Raw genomic sequence first — 19,823 nt, forward strand, 5'->3', positions numbered from 1 at the left:
TCTTTTATATGAAAATATTAAATGCTCATAACTATGCACGTTTGGTTAAAATGTTATGAATATATCTATTCTTGAGAAATATTGGTTATCTGCATGCGTTTAAAAACAACTTCGTACCTTTGTTTATAAAAACAAATAGGTACTAGGTATAATCTAACATATATTGATCAATAATTTTACAGCCCAAAGCTGTAACGTAACCTTGTATATTACTTATGGGGATATGGTGAAAACATTCTTGAAATATATATTATTTGAAAATTAACATCTTCATATACAGCTGCGAATGCTCTATAACGGTTTTCAAAGATACAAAAACAGTTTTGCTGTCAAACGCAGATCCTATCGAAAGAAAAATCATTGTTTATCCAAACCGCAAATCAACGAAGCCACAGATCTATTAGATTGATCAATAAAGTTATAACCTACAGCAAATATCATTTTTCATATTTTTTATGTTTCTATTTAAGCTTGAAGAAGCATTTAAAGGATCGAACGGAGTTACAGGAATACCGGGCTTTAAGAGTGTCGAAGTTATCAGAATCATATTAGTTCTGGGGTAGGTGAAAATTTGTTGCATTCATGTTGTTGAAATACAGTAAAATAGTTAATACATGTGATTAGTTATCAGTCTTTTATCAGAGACAGGTCACTTTAGATCTACTTAATTTTTGTTTTAAAGGCACAAATGATAGTTTCCTTCTAAACTACATATTTTCTTATAAGTTTCCTGAAAATTAAAACAACACCTTAAGCATCAAATATCAACAATTAAAATGATGGATTCTTGTGCAATATTTTGGGATACCAACATCCGTGTTTCTCAGTTCAAATTAAGTCTGACGCTTTAGTCTGGCCCAGGAAGTGAAATTTTCAGCGCTTGGAATATGTATCTGTAAAGTGATCAAAAGTGTAGAAATATGCATATTTTTGTTTATTCTAGGGGAAGATTGCTGATATTTTCATGACCACCAAGTCTCGCACTCTATCCGCACGCACTCGCCCCCCCCCCCCCCTCTCTCTCTCCTTCGAAAGACTTCAAATAATTGCCATAAAAGTGAAATGCTGAAAACAAATTCAGGATTTCATTCCCACTCCTACTTACATGACACATTGCATTCCAGGAAAAAACAAAACAGCACGCGAAAAACAACGTTCAGCTCTTGTATCATGAGATAAAGAGTCACTTAGTCATATCTTTATACTCCCTAGAAGGATGTTAAAATCTGTAAAAGTCTGTGTTAACCTGTAAAAATGTTTTCTATAATGAGATTTTCCAGATAGAATGCAGCATACAACCATGTTAGATAATATTAATTTCAAAGCTATTTTCCTCGGAACAATTAAATTTCGTTGCAGAAAAAAGTTCTACTTGTACATAGTCAAATAATTGTGTTTTCAAATTGTTAAAATCGGCATTCTTTCAACGCTTTTGATGTGAAATAGCAAAAAAAAAAAAACACTAACTGTCATGTACGACACATAAGCAATTATAAAGATAGCACCATTTACCTCGGTGCATGCGCAGTCATCTATTTCAGAATGTAAACTCTGTCAATGTCGGGCCGTTAGAAACGATAAATGATTATGTGGATGAATGATTAAGACTTCGTTAACTATAATATACCATATGTTTTCTGAAGATGATTTTACATATATGTGTATGAAAAATAACCATTTACAGTGGTAATCGTCGTAAAAGAGAAGATAGTAAATCTAATAAAGTACAAGCAGAATACATTGTCCACATTCGGAAAAACGAAACGGAGACATCCGATACTAAAAAGCTAACAACAGCTTTGCAAAACGCCTTTTCATCATATATGGAATCCAACAAATCTTCAACAATTGAAATTGGCAATTTAAAGGTACAAGCATCAGCAGATCTTCACGTATATGATGGTACGTAATTCACAATAAGTACACACACGTTTAGGCGTTCAATTTATGTGTTCGTTACAGACTCTTGTGTCCACACTCAGAATGCTCAAGCATTAGTGTTAGCTTCGAAATATCTTTGCCATAAAAACAAAGGTTTGAATACACGAGCTCTTTAAATATTTCTTTCTAGTCTCTTCTTGTTTTATCTTTTTACAATTATTTATTAATATTACGAAAATCATCGTTTTCATTATCATTTCTCATGATATAGTAGAGTATTCGTACCATTCTCGATCGGTCAAGTGAACAAATGTTTTTATTTGGTAAGTAGAGTCAGTCTGATAGCAATAGCATTCAACCAGTAAGTGCTGCAAGACTTTTTTCATGACTTGGACTCATTGTGCACATTCCTTCATTCAGTAATTACTTATCTCTTGTACGACGGTTGTTCAAAATTATAAGTGAACTTTTACAGAACCGTAAGTAGTCAACAATAACATGCAGGAATTATAATTCTGTAATTCAATTTTTTCATTTCAGTTGAAAAAAACGGATTGTGCATGATACCAAATCGAACAGACTGTGATACAAAGAGTACAATTTGCAAAAACACGTTTGGTGGTTTTGAATGTGTGTGTAATCCTGGTTACAAACCCTTCCTACGATACAAGAAGTCTTGTGAAGGTATCGAGTAGTTAAATAATATTACACACAGGAAAATGGGAGTAATTATGAAATTGGATATTGCAAACATTTTGCAAACGAATCATTAATTTGTAGTCAGTTAGCGTATTTATTCTTTTTCGGTATTGTTGACAAAATAATCTATGATATCTTGTAATGCCTGGCCCGATAACATTTAAGCCATACACGATATATAATATTTATTTGCAAAACATTGAAGTTGTTATTCTTTGAAGTATCAAATAGATAAAACTGACAAAGTTAATGCCTTAATTAAGACTGTGTTATGATTGATAACATTAGAATTATTTCATATGAGAATATGTCCTGTTACTGCTCGAAATTTAGACATCAACTGCATAAAGCTATGCTCACTCTTTAATACTCCAATAATTATGTTAAACGGACTATATTATTCCAATATTTATGCTATATAAAAGACGTTTACCCTTTAGCCTGCTGGCGGCAAGTGATTCTGTCCTTTGTCACTAGTGCAGAACAAGATCATGGTCTGCACTGTTTGCTATTCAGTCAGTAGATTTTCAGAGAAAACCCCTCCGAGTAATAAATGGTATTAACCAAACTGAATGATGGACTAGTTCATTTAAGAAATATAGCAAGCTACAGGTTAAAAGTGATAAGAAATTCTTCATCAGTAGTACCAACCTAGTAAGTGTGATATGTAAAAAGTTACTAACAGCCTATCATCCGTTTCTTTCTTTAGATAGTTGTTCGCTGTGGTTGAAACAATGTTTTGTTTTACAAGTATCTTTACAAAATGCTATTTTTGTTCGTATTTAGAGACGATTTTGGCTATCATGACACATGTTTTAGGATAAATCGTCTTTTTACTCAGATAAAGATGAATGTGCTATTATGTCTTCAAATGAGAAAGAAGTACGTTGCGTGCATGGTACCTGTCTAAACACAGTAGGAGCATGGAACTGCACGTGTCCTTCTAGCAGGCAATGGCAGTATGTGGGCAATGAGACATACAGTGCATTTAGATGCCAAGGTAACATAAATGCTCCATATTTTGAATAATTTAGCTCTAGCTAGCTTTCTCTATGAACGTGATACATAAAAACTTCTTATGTAATTACAATTAAGTATCTTGATAGTTTGCATATTCGTATATCATAAATTAACACTGGCGGCGTTTGCTCGAATGCTTGATTTCACTGCAAGTGTCAAATCAGCGCACGTAATTTTTATATGTGTCTGTTCGTTGGCGGTCTGGTTTCCCAAATGTGCGAATCAGTCTGCTTATGACACGGTATAACTGTTTAATTTTTAAGATGCAGTGTTTTTATGTACATATTATGTTTATAACGATTAAACCGATGTGATTTATTTGTATAAGAAGTGTATGTGATTGATCCGAAGTCCGAGTAAAGATAATGACTAATTTTCTTAATGATGCAGGTAATTATAGTTATGTTGGAGAGGCAAATATAAAGTGGACAGAAAACTACACTAATACTGATGCGGCCCTCACGAAAGCGGTAATTAGAAATCTGATACTTATTTATATAAAGTGAATAATAGATAGTTTTGAAATACTGGAAAATCTTTATTTCTTTTCCTTGTATTCATGCAGAATCTAGAAACAAGTATATTGTTATTTAATTATCTCAGGCAAATCAAATTCTACAATATATATTACAAGAAATATTATCTTTGTTGTTATTGCAATCAAACTTCCAAAGCACTCATTTACCATGACATACGTGTACATAGATAAAGCTATTTTTATACAAGTATGTTTCAGCTAGATAAACTGAAGACGGGCTTTTATTTGTTATCTCACTAAAAAATGAGCGATCTTCTGTGGTTTCACCAATTTCACTATTCATCATCTTCAGATATGGGATTTGTTTCAAACGTCGTCCCAGGAAGCAAACATGTATAAAGTCCCTGTAAAGAGTCTTCTCGTTGAGGTTAATATTGTGCAACAATTGAAGAGGTAGGCTTGCTTTAGAATATGTTCGTAAGACATTAATGGTGAAGATAATTATCTATGCATAACATTTTTATGCCCCCCCCCCACCCCCCCATGAGTGGGGGCATATAGATTTGCTCTTTTCCGTCCGTCCTTTCGTCCGTCCGTCCGAGAATGTAGTGTCGCGCCTAGCTCCAAAAGTATTTGACGTAGAGTCAAAAAACTTTACAGGAATGTTGGTCAGTATGTGTAGTTGTGCACCTGGGGTTTCGCGTCTGGATTCATTCAGTCGTGTAGGAGTTATGGCCCCTGATTTTGGAAGAATTGGTCATTTTAGTGTTGAGTGGTGGTGGCATATAGATTTGCTCTTTTCCTTCCGTCATTCCGTGTCCGTCCGAGAATGCAGTGTCGCGCCTAGCTCCAAAAGTATTTAACGTAGAGTCACAAAACTTTACAGGAATTTTGATCAGCATGTGTAGTTGTGCACCTGGGGTTTCGCGTCCGGATTCATTCAGACGCGTAGGAGTTATGGCCCCTTACTTAGTACAAAATTGATCATTTTAATGTTGTGTCGCGCGTAGCTCCAAAAGTATTTGACGTAGAGTCACCAAAGTTTACAGGAATGTTGGTCAGCATGTGCAGTTGTGCACTTGGGGTTTTGCGTCCGGATTCATTCAGTCATGTAGGAGTTATGGCCCCTGATTTAGTTAAAAACTGGTTATTTTAATGTTGTGTCGCGCGTAGCTCCAAAAGTATTTGACGTAGAGTCACCAAAGTTTACAGGAATGTTGGTCAGCATGTGCAGTTGTGCACCTGGGGTTTCGCGTCCGGATTTGTTCAGTCGTGTAGGAGTTGTGGCCCCTGACTTAGTAAAACATCGGTCATTTTAATGTTGTGTCGCGCGTAGCTCCAAAAGTATTTGAAGTAGAGTCACCAAAGTTTGCAGGAATGTTGGTCAGCATGTGCAGTTGTGCACCTGAGGTTTCGTGTCCGGATTTATTCAGTATTGTAGGAGTTACGGCCCCTGACCTAGGAAAAATTGTCATTTTAATGTTTTGTCGCGCGTAGCTCCGAAAATATTTTACCTACAGTCATTATTTCACTACACAAGACCAGACTTCTTGTCCAGACTTACTCAGAAAAAAAAAGTTTGTGAAACATGTATGTTAAAATGTACTTGACCTAGAATCATAAAACATTAAGAGGATTGTTTTATAGCCTATGAAGTGTTCTCTTTTGGACTTTACTCAGCTAGGCCAGAGTTATGGCCAATTAAGTGAAAAATACACATAACGTTCTTAAAAGTTTGTGTTGCAAACATCTTAAAAATTGTTTAACCTGAGTCATTCAACCATGTTACAGTGGCAGGAGGGGGGAGGCACCTGTGTCCTATGGACACACATCTAGTCATAAATGATTTGGATTTTGTCTAATGTAACCGCTGAAATTTTATTACGACTTAGGTTCTTTTTTTACATGTATACTGATAATTTAGTATCCATTTATCAATGCTTTCCATTAAATATCACCCGGTTAAGGACAAATCAGATATTAATGGAGTGAACTATCTTTTTGCAGTGCTGATGTTGTCAATGTCATATTTAATTTACGAATGGGAGAAGTTGTCAATGTAAACATACTTGAAAACGTCATTAACGAACTTGTGGAAAAGAGCGCTATAACATCGAATAATTTCAATGCGACATTGATTAATAGCAGAATGTTCAATGGTCAGTATAGCTACTTTAAATTTTTCAGGACAATTATTGTGCAGAAAATCAGTTTCCATCAAACACGTCAGCAACCTGTTCATGTTTATTATAATCAAGAATCCGATATATTGTAAATAAATTCGTCATCACTTTCACTGGTAACTGTGGGAAAAAGTAGCAAACAGATAGTTTTGTCAAAAACAACCATTGTTTACGCTTTCTTGGGTACTTTCTGCTGAAATGTATCACCTTACTTATTGCAATGAGGACAGACATTTGCGCAAGATGATTTTTTCTACTAGTTTTCTTATTCTCGGAAGAATTTTTCAGGTATGTCTGTATTTGACTTATAACTAGATGTTTCCTTTAAATCTGTGACGTGTCCGCATTTAACATATAACACTCATGAAGTCTTTTTTTCTAATTTAATTTTATTGACATTCATCATAGTGCTCGATTAATTCTTTATCTTTAACAATAGAAGCAAAGGTCGTAAATTAAAGTCTATCAAAATTACAACTTCATTAACAACTCTTGATTTTCAAGATACGTGGGTCTTCTTACTTTACTATGAGAATAATGAAGAAAAGAAGCATTTCATTTATTGCCTACCGCCTAAGTAGCCTAGACAGCATTATAATGTCGGTCAATGCGCTTACTGCTACAAATCGACATCGTCGTTTATGAATGAAAAATTGTTGAAAAAGACGAAGAATCCGAATACAAATACACTTTTCCAATCATCAAGCCAATTTACATTTTTACAGATTCTGATAACATGTTGTGTAAGCTTTCAAATGGGGGTGGATGTCATAACGAAACGACTATCTGCAGACAATACAACGGTTCTACACACTGTATGTGTAGACAAGGTTTCCACAAGCTGCAACCTACTGATAAATTTTGTGAAGGTGAGAGTGTCTACGTAGATATTTATATTGGCTAAAGATAAACCATATGAGCTGAGAGTGCGATAATGAACACATGTAATAATCACTATATGTTAAATGTATGTTTATTTATTTTCCTACGTAGTTTAATCTGAGTCAGTCATCAGTTTATGATTGTCAGTTCATAAATATTTCGAAACAGTACGACAGGTAACCACCAGCGTCTTCTGCAGCCTAACTTTCAATGACTTGCATCTGTATATATGTAAAGAAAAACAAGAATGCAACATATGTAAGCTGGACTTAATCAATTATTTTAGATACCGATGAATGCACCGATTTTAGGAGAAGTAACAGCACAGACGAACGTTGTGTGCATGGTTCATGTGACAATACCATCGGATCTTGGAATTGTAAATGTCCTACAGGTAGAACGTCACAGAGGCTCGGTAATAACACGTACGAAAAGTACAGATGTCAAGGTAAGTTCTATATTGAAGTATATTATATCTCGTCGATCAATGCTTTATATACAATTATAAAAGTTGCTGTAAAATGCAGCAAAATGAAGTTCCGCGTCAAATAAAGCAGCGTATGTAGTATTGGTAGAACAGGAGTAGATATAACGATGCTGGTGTCTTGGTTGTATACCCTAAGCAAACAGACAGTCTGGTGGGATTTCATGAATGTAGGAGAAAAGAAATGTGTTAGAAGAATTTTTATTGTTATCTTAAATGACCAATTTATTGACTGATCATAACCCATATGCGAAAATGACCTTGAAAATTATTCTTAATTTCGGTATATTAAATGAAGTGTACTGTGTACACAAGGTCGTTCTTTAATGCAGTCTTGTGACTTAGATGTTCATCTGAAATGACTGCGTTTCAAACTTAGCCAAGATGTTATCAAGGCCGTTACTTATCAATCGTTGAGCTAACTGCAAATTGGTTATTTGTGCTGTGTGATTTACAAAATGCGCAGATAGGTTATTTGCGCGTAACGTTTGCATATTATTATGGAAACGGTAATAAATACAACACACCGAACAAAATATTTGGATACGCTTACATTTAAAATAATATTGGTAAGCATCGGCTTGTGCTTGAGACATGCACATTCACATGTTTTAGACTTTATGGAAAAACACACTCATCGGAACTATTCCTTTCTGGCGCATTCATCAAATTAAAAAAGATGGGGTTTTTTCTGCTCTTTATTTCCTGTTTCGTTTCTTCTAATGAAACTTATTTTTCTCGTTTGTGTTTTTAAATCTGATGCCATTATTATGGGCCTGGTCAGACATTAAAAATAAAAATTGGAAATTTTTCACATCGAAAGGATAAAATCGTCATTTACGACATACAATGCACTCACAAAAAGCCATCACAAATACTCCGTGCCTGTGGGCGCGGTCAATTACTTGAAAAGATTTAGATACGATTTACGGTGAAAACGATAACTGAAGTTTCATCAACTCGTCGGCGCTAGATAAGATTGAGAAAACATTTGCCCGTGTCATATTCCTTTTATATTACATGCAATATTACATATTGAAGAAAACGACTAGACTGCCAGAATGTAAGAATATGTCTCCTGCTTTTTTTCTGCTTAATTAAAGATAACTTCATCATAGTTACACAGTGTTTTTTTTTTTTTAATGTTTAGTATCTTTAAATAAAATATTCCGTAACTTGAAATTTTATATTACCAAGCAAGAAATACAGACGCAAGTTTTAAAATTAATTAGTACACAACTACAGAACAAACTCCTGAATTTAAAACATTTAAAAATGTTATTCAGATATTGTTAGCTCTGCTCTTTCAATGTATAACATTTACTCCCTTACTGTGTGATATTTTACTTAAAGATACCCAATGGCTATCTTTCACTAAAATATTTTATTTTTAGATGTTTACTTCAAATGTTTCAAATCCTCATCACATATATTTAACTGTAGCAAATAAATAAATTAAGTTTGCATATAGAGCTACATTTATAGTTAAATGACATGCAGTTACAATTGATTGTTGAAAAAACAACAACCAGCTTTTCAGTGGAAGTACACATTTACTTATACATGTATACAGTGTGTACTATTTTAAACCTATTACTTAGTACTGTTAATACATACAAACGTGTTAATTTTATGTTTACATACACTATTTGAAGTAATTGTTAATGTACAATGTATTTAGATATGAAATTTGGTTCTATGAATATACTTTTAATGATTATCAACATGTTTATATAGATGACTGTTTTCGTTTCTAAGGTAAATTCCAGTATATCGGCCAGATCTCATTCCTATGGTTTCAGTCAACTGTTGAACAGAAAACAATAAGAAATTTCTTAAATAAAACGGTAAGTCGATTTAACAGATACTTTTGTTGCCATTTAAGAAAAATGTAACAATTATCATATGTACAAACAAGTTTTAAGGCGTTACATATGAAATCGAAATGCATTTGAATACAACAAAAAATAGTACAATAACGAAAAATGTTCGGTAGCTTTGCATGAACGCTAAAAATCTAAACAAATCCTTTTCTCTATAGATTTCAACGTTGTTTTTAAGTCGAAGACGCAGCATTGAGAGTTTCCAAAAGGAAAATCCGCCAATGCATGATATATTTCAAAGTGTAGAAATCTTAAATACTACTATAGTGTAAGTATGTTACTTTAATACTTTATTCCATTACAAAGAAATAAGCGTGATATGAATATAAGTTTGCTGTCTCGCTACAATATATTTTACAGTTTTATTTATTATAATAAGTTTCCCTATTAAGAGAATGAATGACAGATATGTGCTAATATTTGTATTAGAGTTAATCTATATAAACCAGTATAATGCTACATGCGAAGAGCAATTATCTGCGCAATATAAGCATTTGCAGATGTAGCATGTTATGAAAAGATTCTTTACCTTCGGTAGCATGTTGTTAATATATCTTATAGCAATTTAACTTCTATGTGTGTGTAAAATATTGTATAGAAAAACTCGAGGTTCCCAGAGATGACTGAAAATTGCATGTAGAATGCAAAAATCTTTCTTGCGCTTTCTTACGATAAGACAAGAATTTTTAACTTACGATAAGGCAAGAAACATAAGTATTAATATATCAAATAATTACTATAATAAGAATGATCGGGACATTTGTATGTTGAATTTGCAGAGAAAACAGTGACTATGCAACAGTGAACATCACGTATGTCTTGCATATTGGAGAGTCAGTTCTAATAGAATGGGTACAAAAATTCCAACAAAATGTCTTCAACAAATCCGCACCAACAAAATCAGATGGAAACGTAACAGTAACATTCTTAAGATCTTCTATACACAACGGTATTTGTTTTATATTTATAAACTTCGTGAATGAACAAACTACATTATTTGTACATCTTATAAAAACACATACTGTTCTATCATGCGAAAACAATATCTCATGTACAATTTTCATCTTAAATTTCGCCTTACTTAAATTGGATATTCTGATACAAAATTGAAAATATATACCCGTTTATTAAACTCATTACGTCCTCATTTGTTAATTATACAAAATGACATTTACCTTTGTAAAGAGCTTTTGGCGGGGTTGCTGCACTTTCCATTACCTCTCATGAACAGACTCAATCAAACCGAGTCTGCTAATATTATAAACTATGTGGTGAATTTAACCTCACTGGAATAATTTTAGTGAAAACACAATCACAATTTCAGTTTAAATCTAATTTTTAATAACCAAAGAATTTTCACCACTTTGCTTTTCATTTCACAAATAATTCCATAAATAATTCCTTTAGTCACAAGCTTTAAGTTTTCATACAATATCGAGCTCTGAACAACCAAATATCTTACTTATATACAGGAAAATCACGTGACATTAGTTTTGGCGCCAACATGAAAAACATGAAATAAGGAGTTACAATTTAGTTAAAAGGCATTTTATGTAATCATAATTTAGGCGGGAACAATATTCAAGAATAAATCGTGATTTGGAGCAAAGATTATACAAAACCCTGAAATTAAGGCGGGAAAATATCCATACAAAGAAAGGAGAATATAAACTATTCGTGTCTTTTACGACACTTCTAACAGGAGCGGTAAATAGAGACTTAAGTATTTGCATAGAGATAATTACAAAATAACTAAACAGTCTTTAAATCACAATAACTTTGTAAACAATGTATGATTAAAGTTCTGCATAGACGTGTTTCTTCACAGTACAGTTCTCATTGTTTCATAACGTAAGTCCAATAATCATCTTCATATCTAACAGTGCTGCATATCGGTTGCCAATCACGATGTGTGGTACATTTAAGTCCTGTTCTCGTCAAGACTTCAACTCTCGTTTCTAGCGTATGTCTTTCGACTCCATTTTCATCTTCGTCGCTGCTAATTTCAATAACATCTATGGCCGTACTTCGACTGCTATCGCTCGATGCTCCGCCAAAACTATACCACTGCCTTTAATTTGATCCACAGTGCTCCTTTTCCCAGAATGCACCCACCAACATCACTATGCACACTACTTATATCACTATAGCACGGCTGCACATCACCAACATCACTCTGTGCATCCACTTCCTGTTGCATTACACGACCTTCATTAGCACACACATCATCCTGAGAATCACTACACATCATATCATGCACTTCATTACCAGATTCATTAATACCTGTATTCTCATTATTTACCAGAGTCGTGTCAAAATCCAGTATCACATCATCAGGTGTAACAACATCTTCACCATCAGAAAAGATATTTGATATATATCATCTGATGAAACATCTTCATAGTAACCGTCCTGCGCATAATCCCTGTTAGCTGGTCTTGTGTATAATGTCTTCGCCCTAGCGTCACATTTAGTGTATCCATGTTTTGAAACAAGATGTGGCCACAAATAACTCCTCCTAATGAATTTTGCAGAACAACCGTCTTCAGTACATTCCTAATAAGAAGAACACAAATGTTTTTCGTTCATGTGTCTCTTTAAATTTCTCTTCTGCTTGTAACTTCTATTACAATAGTCGCACTCATAACCCGGCATTTTGAGTTTCAAGGTGAACTGCCCGAGTAACCATACAAGTAAATAAACACAGCCATACTTTTGATTTTCCATCTAACGATCTGGTATACAATGGACCAAAATAATCTAGTCCAGTGTACATAAACGGAGGGGATTCTGTCACACGTGATTTTGGGATTAGTGGCATCGCCGGTGGCTTGTAAGGACCACCCTCGTGACGTCTACAAATTCTACAATTGCGAAGAGTAGATTTAACCGTTGCACGTCCCTGTGGTATCCAAAATATGTACCGTATACTGCGTGCTGAATGTTTGAGAAACCCCGCAATGGTGTAATTGTTTGTGATGCTTCTCTACTAACAAAATGGTGAGTCGGTCATGTTTTGGCAACAAAATTGCAAATCTGGAACCTTCGCTTAATTCGGCATTATGTAAACGACCTCATCGTAAGAGATCAGTGCCGTCAATATACAAATTTAATTGACGTTGCAGTGTGTTCCTTTTTCTCTGTTCTATTGAATATATCACATCACCAAAATGTTATTGTTGTATGTATTTAATCCAACTGTTTTCTGCTTCTGCAAGTTCTTCGGTTGTGAGAGGGCCTTTTTAGCCCGTTCTTTGTTCTTCTTATTTCGCGATGAAAAGTTTTGCAAATGCAGTAACTCTGGTCAGTTTTGTAATCGAAGTATATGATGTGTGGTCAATCTCAAATGGAGCAATGGGTAATTCTTTCACATTGACATTGCTCCCGACTTGATGACTTTCACAACAATACTCTCCAATATTTGATGTGTACACAACACTTTCTGTTTTCCTTAGATTCCAATCAACTTGCCATGTCTCTTTTGTTTCGTTAAACCTGTTAGGTCCATGCCACCATAGTCCAAGGGTCTCTAAATTGTCTGCACTGGTACCACGTGTCGCAACGTCTGCTGGATTTTCTTCTGATTTAACATACGCGAAATGGAAATCACCACTTTCATTAATTTCACTGACTCTGTTTTTCACAAACACAATTTAGTCCTTCACAGAGTTAATCCAGTTCAGGACACACTTCGAGTCTGTGAATATGTATTTCTGTGATATGTCGAGCACCAACTGACGTTGAACAAACTTCATACACCTGACACCGATCAAAACGCCTAACAGTTCCAATCTAGTATTGAGGTGGTTTTCAAAGGAACTAATCGTGACTTGGCGTAAATCAACTCAATTACAGCATGACGTAGATAAATTGCCTTTTCTGAGGCGTCACAAAAACACATAAGACTGTAGCTTCCTTTGTCACTTCCGCTATTCTCTTCTTTAGTAACACATCTAGGAATCTTTATGCTGGAAACCTTTTTCCATATCTTTCTTGAGTTCAGTCAACTCATTTTCAAATTCTTGTGGTATGACATCATCCCATGCCATCTGATTGCTGCAGAGCCTCTGCATCAGAATCTTGCCCTTAATCAGAACGGGAGAAAATATGCCAAGCGGCAACTCTTTTCAGTATGTTTCGTTTAGTTACTTCATCACTGTTTTAGCTGGTTTCAATGAAATTGTGTCATTGTTCGGGTTCCAACTAAGACCAAGAACTGTCAAAGATTCAGTATCAACTTTGACTTCCTCGGGTAGATATGCGTTGAAAATCTCACTATTTGAACCCCACTCTCGTAAATTCATAGATGCCCTTCTAAACATTTCCTTAGCCTATTTGTAGAATTTGATGCTGTCATAGTCACTATTTGTGCCCGTAATCAGGTTGTCCACATAGATATTGTCTTTAAAAGTTTTGGCAATTTTGTTCTGGTATGTATCTAGATGATGTTGGATTGTTGCTCCGAGTAGGAATGGGCTGGAAATGATCCCGAAAGGCATACGGAAGATTCTGTACTCTTGAATATTTGAAGCATCAAGAATTAGCTTGGTGTAGTCTTTAAACCATAAAAATCGTTTGACATCTCTCTGGTCTGTTTGTATTCCGATCTGCAAGAAAGCCTTTTCAATATCAGCTATTAAAGCAACTTGATGTAGCCGAAATCGCATCAGCATCCCACAAAGATCTTGTAAAGTCACAGGTCCTCGATAGAGACATTCATTCAAACTCACATTCTTTTTTCTAGTTTTCGCCGATGCATCATACACTACTCGAAGTTTTGTGGTGTTTTTCTGTGGAGTAATGACTGGTTGATGAGGGAGATAATGAAACGGTCCATCTTGCTGTTTATGATCTACCTTTTCAATGATGCCTTTGGTAAGCTGATCCTCAATGACATTGTTACACTTTTCTATCAACTCCGGTTTGCTACGTAAGCGTGAAACGGCAGACTTTAATCGTCCCATGGCAAGTTGCTTATTCTTAGGTAGATTGGTCTCTTCTTCGGGTCAAGGCTAGGTAACTTGGTAGCGCCCGTCTTCAAACTTAACTGTTTTCTTGAACTTTCGCAATGAGATTTCGTCATTGCTTCTATGAAGATTATCGGTTATTCCGATTAACTCTAGGTTCCAAAAGTCCTCAAAGTTGGGCTGCGTTTGCATCGATGAATCCAGGCTTGAAAATACACTGTTTCTTGTTACATCGTTGCCGTATGTCATAATCAGCATATTCACTTCTGAATTTGTTTGCGTCGTGCTATTTGCGCGTCCAGTGAGCATCCATCCAAGTTTGGAAGCAAGCAAGTATAAGCCTAGTTGAAACTCTAGTCTGTTGGGAAGAACAATATCTAGATAATAGTCATTGCCAATTAATATTCCTATGGTAGAAGATTCACGCTCTAACGGAATTGTTTCTGCCAGTTCTACACTGTGCATCAAATCATTCAACTGGTATGACAGCGATTGTGGTATAGAATTTCTATGTATCGTTCCATTGATAGTACGTACTATGTTAGCACTAATAGTCATGTAGCTCCCGTTATTCAGTTTCAGATTTGAATTTGTAGATTTCGTTTTAATCACTTTTGAATTCTCACTGCCAAAGGTAGCTAGTCTTAACTCTTGCTCATCATGACCTTTTAATCCCAGTTTCGCAGCTAGCTTTTCAGTTATATACGTTCTTTGAGATCCGGAATCCATCAATAACCTTGTAGTCATTGCTGCTGAGCTGTCTGGATTTACTACCTCCGTTTTTGCTGTTTGCATACGTACCATTTCGTTTGAAGAAATAAGAGCATGTGCTTCACTAATTTCGTCAGTATTTTCTCTCTGCGGCGATTCGGTCATCTCGTCAGCAAGTTGAACACTCGACTTTAATCCAAATTTTTCAGGACAAAAGCTTCTGTGATGGGAATTAATTGCACCGCAGTATACACCTCTTTTGTTTGCCCTACAATCTTTTGACTTGTGCCCAAGAGTTTTGTAAGTTTGACATTTGTCACTCCAATGCTCTTTCTGGCAGTAACGACACTTTGTAGAGTATGTTTCTTGCCTTTCCTTTGTCTTTGTTGGATTGTGCTTCCCATTGGTTGACATAAGAGCCTGTGCAGAAGAATTGTAATACCGGGAATTACCATCACTTCAAGTTGGAACTTGTTTCTTTAATCTATTTGGCTTTGTAAATACATTACTTGTTGCTTGATCCGTTGTCCGATTGTTTTGGTTTCTATTCCTTTTTTCTGCACGTTCACGAGCTATGACATAATCACTCAATCTATGGGTCAGTGTTCTAACGGACCATTTCTTATCTGCTCCATTTTGAATCTCTAATTGCACTAGTACTTCCTCTGGTAGCTTTGAGCGGAACATGGAGACGAATACATCTTGATCTATGTTTTGATTCATGACTTCGAGATGTTTCTCGACGTTGTCTAAGAATAATCTCAAACTGCCCACTTTGTTGGTTGCTGGAAATAGATTGATCAGCTGGTTGTAATGAAGGTCAACAATTTCTTGGGTATTACCAAATCTGTCTTTCAGAATGTCAACAGCCATCGTATAGTTTTCACTAGATAATGCTATTCCTGCTACTGCTCTTCTAGCCTCTCCAAACAATTTGGATTTAAGATAATTGAATTTCTCCACGTTTGAAATGTGACTGTTGTTAGGAACGGAACTTTGAAAGGAATCCCAGAAATACACCCACTTAGTTTTGTCACCTCCGAATGATGTCATTTCCAGCTTCGGAAGTTTCACTGATCTTTTCTCTTCTTGTTTCCTTTCTTGCTTGTAAACAAACTCTTGATGTTGTTGTTTCATTTGTGTTGCAATAAGATTCTGCATATCTTGTTGTAATTTTATTAGCACTTCATTTGTTTCAGTTTGTGAAACAGTTGGTTTCACATCCTGTTTTTGTTTCGCAGATTCCAGTTTGCTCTTGAACTCCTTTAGATCCAAATAGAATTTCATAGCCGCAGAACACAGCGCACAATCATCACTCACTATTTTCTCCGTTTGATCATGGTCTGCTACTTCCAATGCAGCTGCTAACTTTTCACTTTGACACTCTAATTTATCATTATACGACTTAATTTTCTCAATGTATTTCACAACTTTTGCGATTTGCTGTTCTATATCAATTTCACCTAGTTCAGCAAACAACAGTTCTTTTGCTTCGTCGAGGGAATTATTTAGAATGTTCCTGTATCGGGTTCTAACCCCTTTTAAATAGGTAAGATTTGCCATGATAATCACAAAAGTGCACAATCACAGATAAAATGTTCTCTACTTATCTGGATCGAGTTGTTTTTTTATATCCATGAGTTCTCCTTGTTTAGAATAATCCTTGTTATATTCCATATGTTTTAATGATGTTATCCGGTTCGCGGGACCAAACAATGTGGCGAATTTAACCACACTGGAATAACTTTAGTGAAAACACAATCACAATTTCAGTTTAAATCCAATTTTTAATAACTAAAGAATTTCACCACTTTTAAATATCCACATTGCTTTTCATTTCACAAATAATTCCACAAATAATTCCTTTAGTCACAAGCTTTAAGTTTTCATACAATATCGAGCCCTGAACAACCAAATTATCTTACTTATATACAGGAAAATCACGTGACATTAGTTTCGGCGCCAACATGAAAAACATGAAATAAGGAGTTACAATTTAGTTAAAAGACATTTTATGTAATCATAATTTAGGCGGGAACAATATTCAAGAATAAATCGTGATTTGGAGCAAAGATTATATAAAACCCTGAAATTAAGGCGGGAAAATATCCATACAAAGAAAGGAGAATATAAACTATTCGTGTCTTTTACGACAAACTATCACAACAGCAACTATTAATTTATACACGGTGCATTGGTATGCATTTATACGAAGTTTATTGCTCTCATTGAGAGACGCATAAGTGCATTTTATTGATCGGAAATTGATATAGAAATAACATCACTTAGAGAGTTAACTTGTAATGATGATTAGCAATTATTGGTTTGAAAGGAAACCAGGCTCATTGTTTTAGTTTAGTTCTCTCGGATAGAAATATCTAATTTACCTAAAAGAAATAATTAAACTAGTCAATTACTCTTATTAATCTTCAAAATGGTGAGCAATAATACCATTTAATATATGACATTTATGGTGCCGTTTGAAAATGCTATCTATTTTTTCATCATACAGTCATGTTAACGCCTTCTCTTTAAATCTTAAAAAAGCCTTGCCCTTTTTGCCATCAGTAAAAATATGTATTCTCTTCTTTTAATTATTGCCTTCGCCTGTAAAGCGAAAATTTGTGTTTTTATTTTCAGATTTGGAGTTAAATCTTTGCACTATTCCAAACAGAACTAACTGTGATTTGTCATCAACAAACTGTACAGTGCACAATGGAAGCTACAGCTGTCCGTGTAAATCTGGATATCATACACGACTGGATGATTATCATTGCAAAGGTTAATATACATGATAACGACTTTATCTAAAGAAATCTAAGACAGTTTGATTCGAACAAAAGTTCTACAAATATATTATTATTTGTTTGAAGCAACAATGGTGAATGGTTTTTGCACTAGTGCGGAACTACATTTAAACGCGATAGAATACAAGTTATAAATATTTAGATATTCGTTTGCAGAAAACACGTCACTCAATAAGACAACGTTTTCAAGAACCTGGTTTACGACCATTCAATTTGATATCAATCAAATTTGTCTTTTTCCAGCATAAGCATTGCCACATCTACGAGGGCTGGGGAGGGACCTCGTAACTTTTACCCTTTATCTCTTACTTCTAACTTCTTGATTTTTACTACTAACCTCTATCCTGTTACTTCCATGTTGTCACTTGTTGAATAAATAATTCAGAAAAAGCAGTTTTTACTGTTGAAGTTAACGGCATTTTCTTCAACGGCGAAATGCTCATAGAGAGTGATCCTAGAGTAGCTTTCATGCTGACTCAATAGTAGTACGTTTTTATAAAAGGTGGTAAAATTATTTGATGATAGACCCAGTTCCAGTTGTAGGTATATATCTAAGATCCATTTCTCAAGGTCACTTGTATCTTTTATACGTAAAAAAACAACATGTTGGTCTGAAGTTGTCATAGGTTTCAAAAAAGTAAATTAAGTATTTTTAAAGATATTGGCAAAATAGCATATTTCTGGTTAGCATTTTCGTTTGAAGTAAAGTTTAACGTCATGCCTCATTTGGCGACCTTCTAGTTTTTTATGTTGCAGGAAGACCCCAAGTGCCCCGCCGAGCAATATTTCAGACAAGAGCATACACCTTAGTATAACTATTGACCTTCTGTTAGTCAGCTCGATGACTTCCTCAAATTATCATATTATATACCACTAGCGAGTTTTCGAACCTTAAGTGGTGAGGGGTAAGTGATGCACAGTTAGTGGCTTTAATCACTCGGCGGGGATGTCTGTTTTACTTGACTTTGATATTTAATGTTTCAGCTCCAAAATCATGCATATGCCAGCATATATGGTCCATGTTTTTAAAACGCATTATATAGTTGATGTATTAGACGTTCGAGTTCTAAAGAACATGTTTCATTTTGTTCCATATTTCAACTCTAGATATAGATGAGTGTACCGAAAAAAATGTTACGTGCAATTCAGGAAAATGCACCAATACAGTTGGAAGCTGGAAATGCGATTGTGATGAAGGGTCGGAGTTTAGACGGATTAACGACAGTTTTGGTGAATGTGGAGGTACACGCACTTACACCTATATTTCTAAAATGAAAAGATAATACTACATACAACTCCGTTGCATAAATCATATACCCCGATATTCTGCAAACTAGATATCATATTTTGTTCAAATATTATTTCAATTCCACACATGTAATTTAGTGACAAGATGTTGAACATTTTACATATATTTCATGTAATAAAATCGAGATATTCCTTCGGAAGTAAATAACACAACATAGCAAAGAAATAGCAGACTCTGTTTGATTGAGTCTGCTTATGAGAGTAAACGTCTTTCATACGTCAAGTAAGATTTCAGAAAAAAATGGTTGAATCACTTGAATAAATTGGTCAATTATTATAACAACAAAGTCAAATTTTAACATGCTCAGAGGTTCAATAGATGATATGGAAATGAAAGTGGCTGAAGTGCGCAGTAAGTTTAGCACTATATTGGGAGAATATATTTTATGGAACAAAGTATAAAAACAGTTAATATAAAAGCATTTATTTTAATCTTTCGTGTCTGTTTCCTAAATGATAAAGAACTAAAAACTTGATATTACACAAAAAAGTTTTTGACGCGTCATCATTTTCTGTATAT

At 34.8% G+C, this 19,823-nt stretch overlaps 1 protein-coding gene across 1 annotated transcript in view; it reads left to right on the forward strand.

Annotated features, from left to right (window-relative positions):
• Positions 1-470: 470 nt before the first annotated feature.
• The window catches only part of LOC128554992 (fibrillin-1-like), a gene marked incomplete at its 5' end in the record, with an annotated part of 61,005 nt that continues 41,652 nt past the window's right edge, over positions 471-19,823 (forward strand). Inside the window, 10 exons of the mRNA XM_053536334.1 lie at positions 471-559; positions 1,685-1,902; positions 2,422-2,565; positions 3,422-3,580; positions 3,991-4,070; positions 7,430-7,591; positions 9,669-9,778; positions 10,290-10,459; positions 17,829-17,969; positions 19,103-19,237. Of these exons, the coding sequence (XP_053392309.1) occupies positions 471-559; positions 1,685-1,902; positions 2,422-2,565; positions 3,422-3,580; positions 3,991-4,070; positions 7,430-7,591; positions 9,669-9,778; positions 10,290-10,459; positions 17,829-17,969; positions 19,103-19,237 (1,408 nt within the window). The remainder of the gene's footprint in view (positions 560-1,684; positions 1,903-2,421; positions 2,566-3,421; positions 3,581-3,990; positions 4,071-7,429; positions 7,592-9,668; positions 9,779-10,289; positions 10,460-17,828; positions 17,970-19,102; positions 19,238-19,823) is intronic.

This window comes from Mercenaria mercenaria, unplaced genomic scaffold (genome assembly GCF_021730395.1).
Source record: "Mercenaria mercenaria strain notata unplaced genomic scaffold, MADL_Memer_1 contig_926, whole genome shotgun sequence".
NCBI classification, from domain to species: Eukaryota; Metazoa; Mollusca; class Bivalvia; order Venerida; family Veneridae; genus Mercenaria; species Mercenaria mercenaria.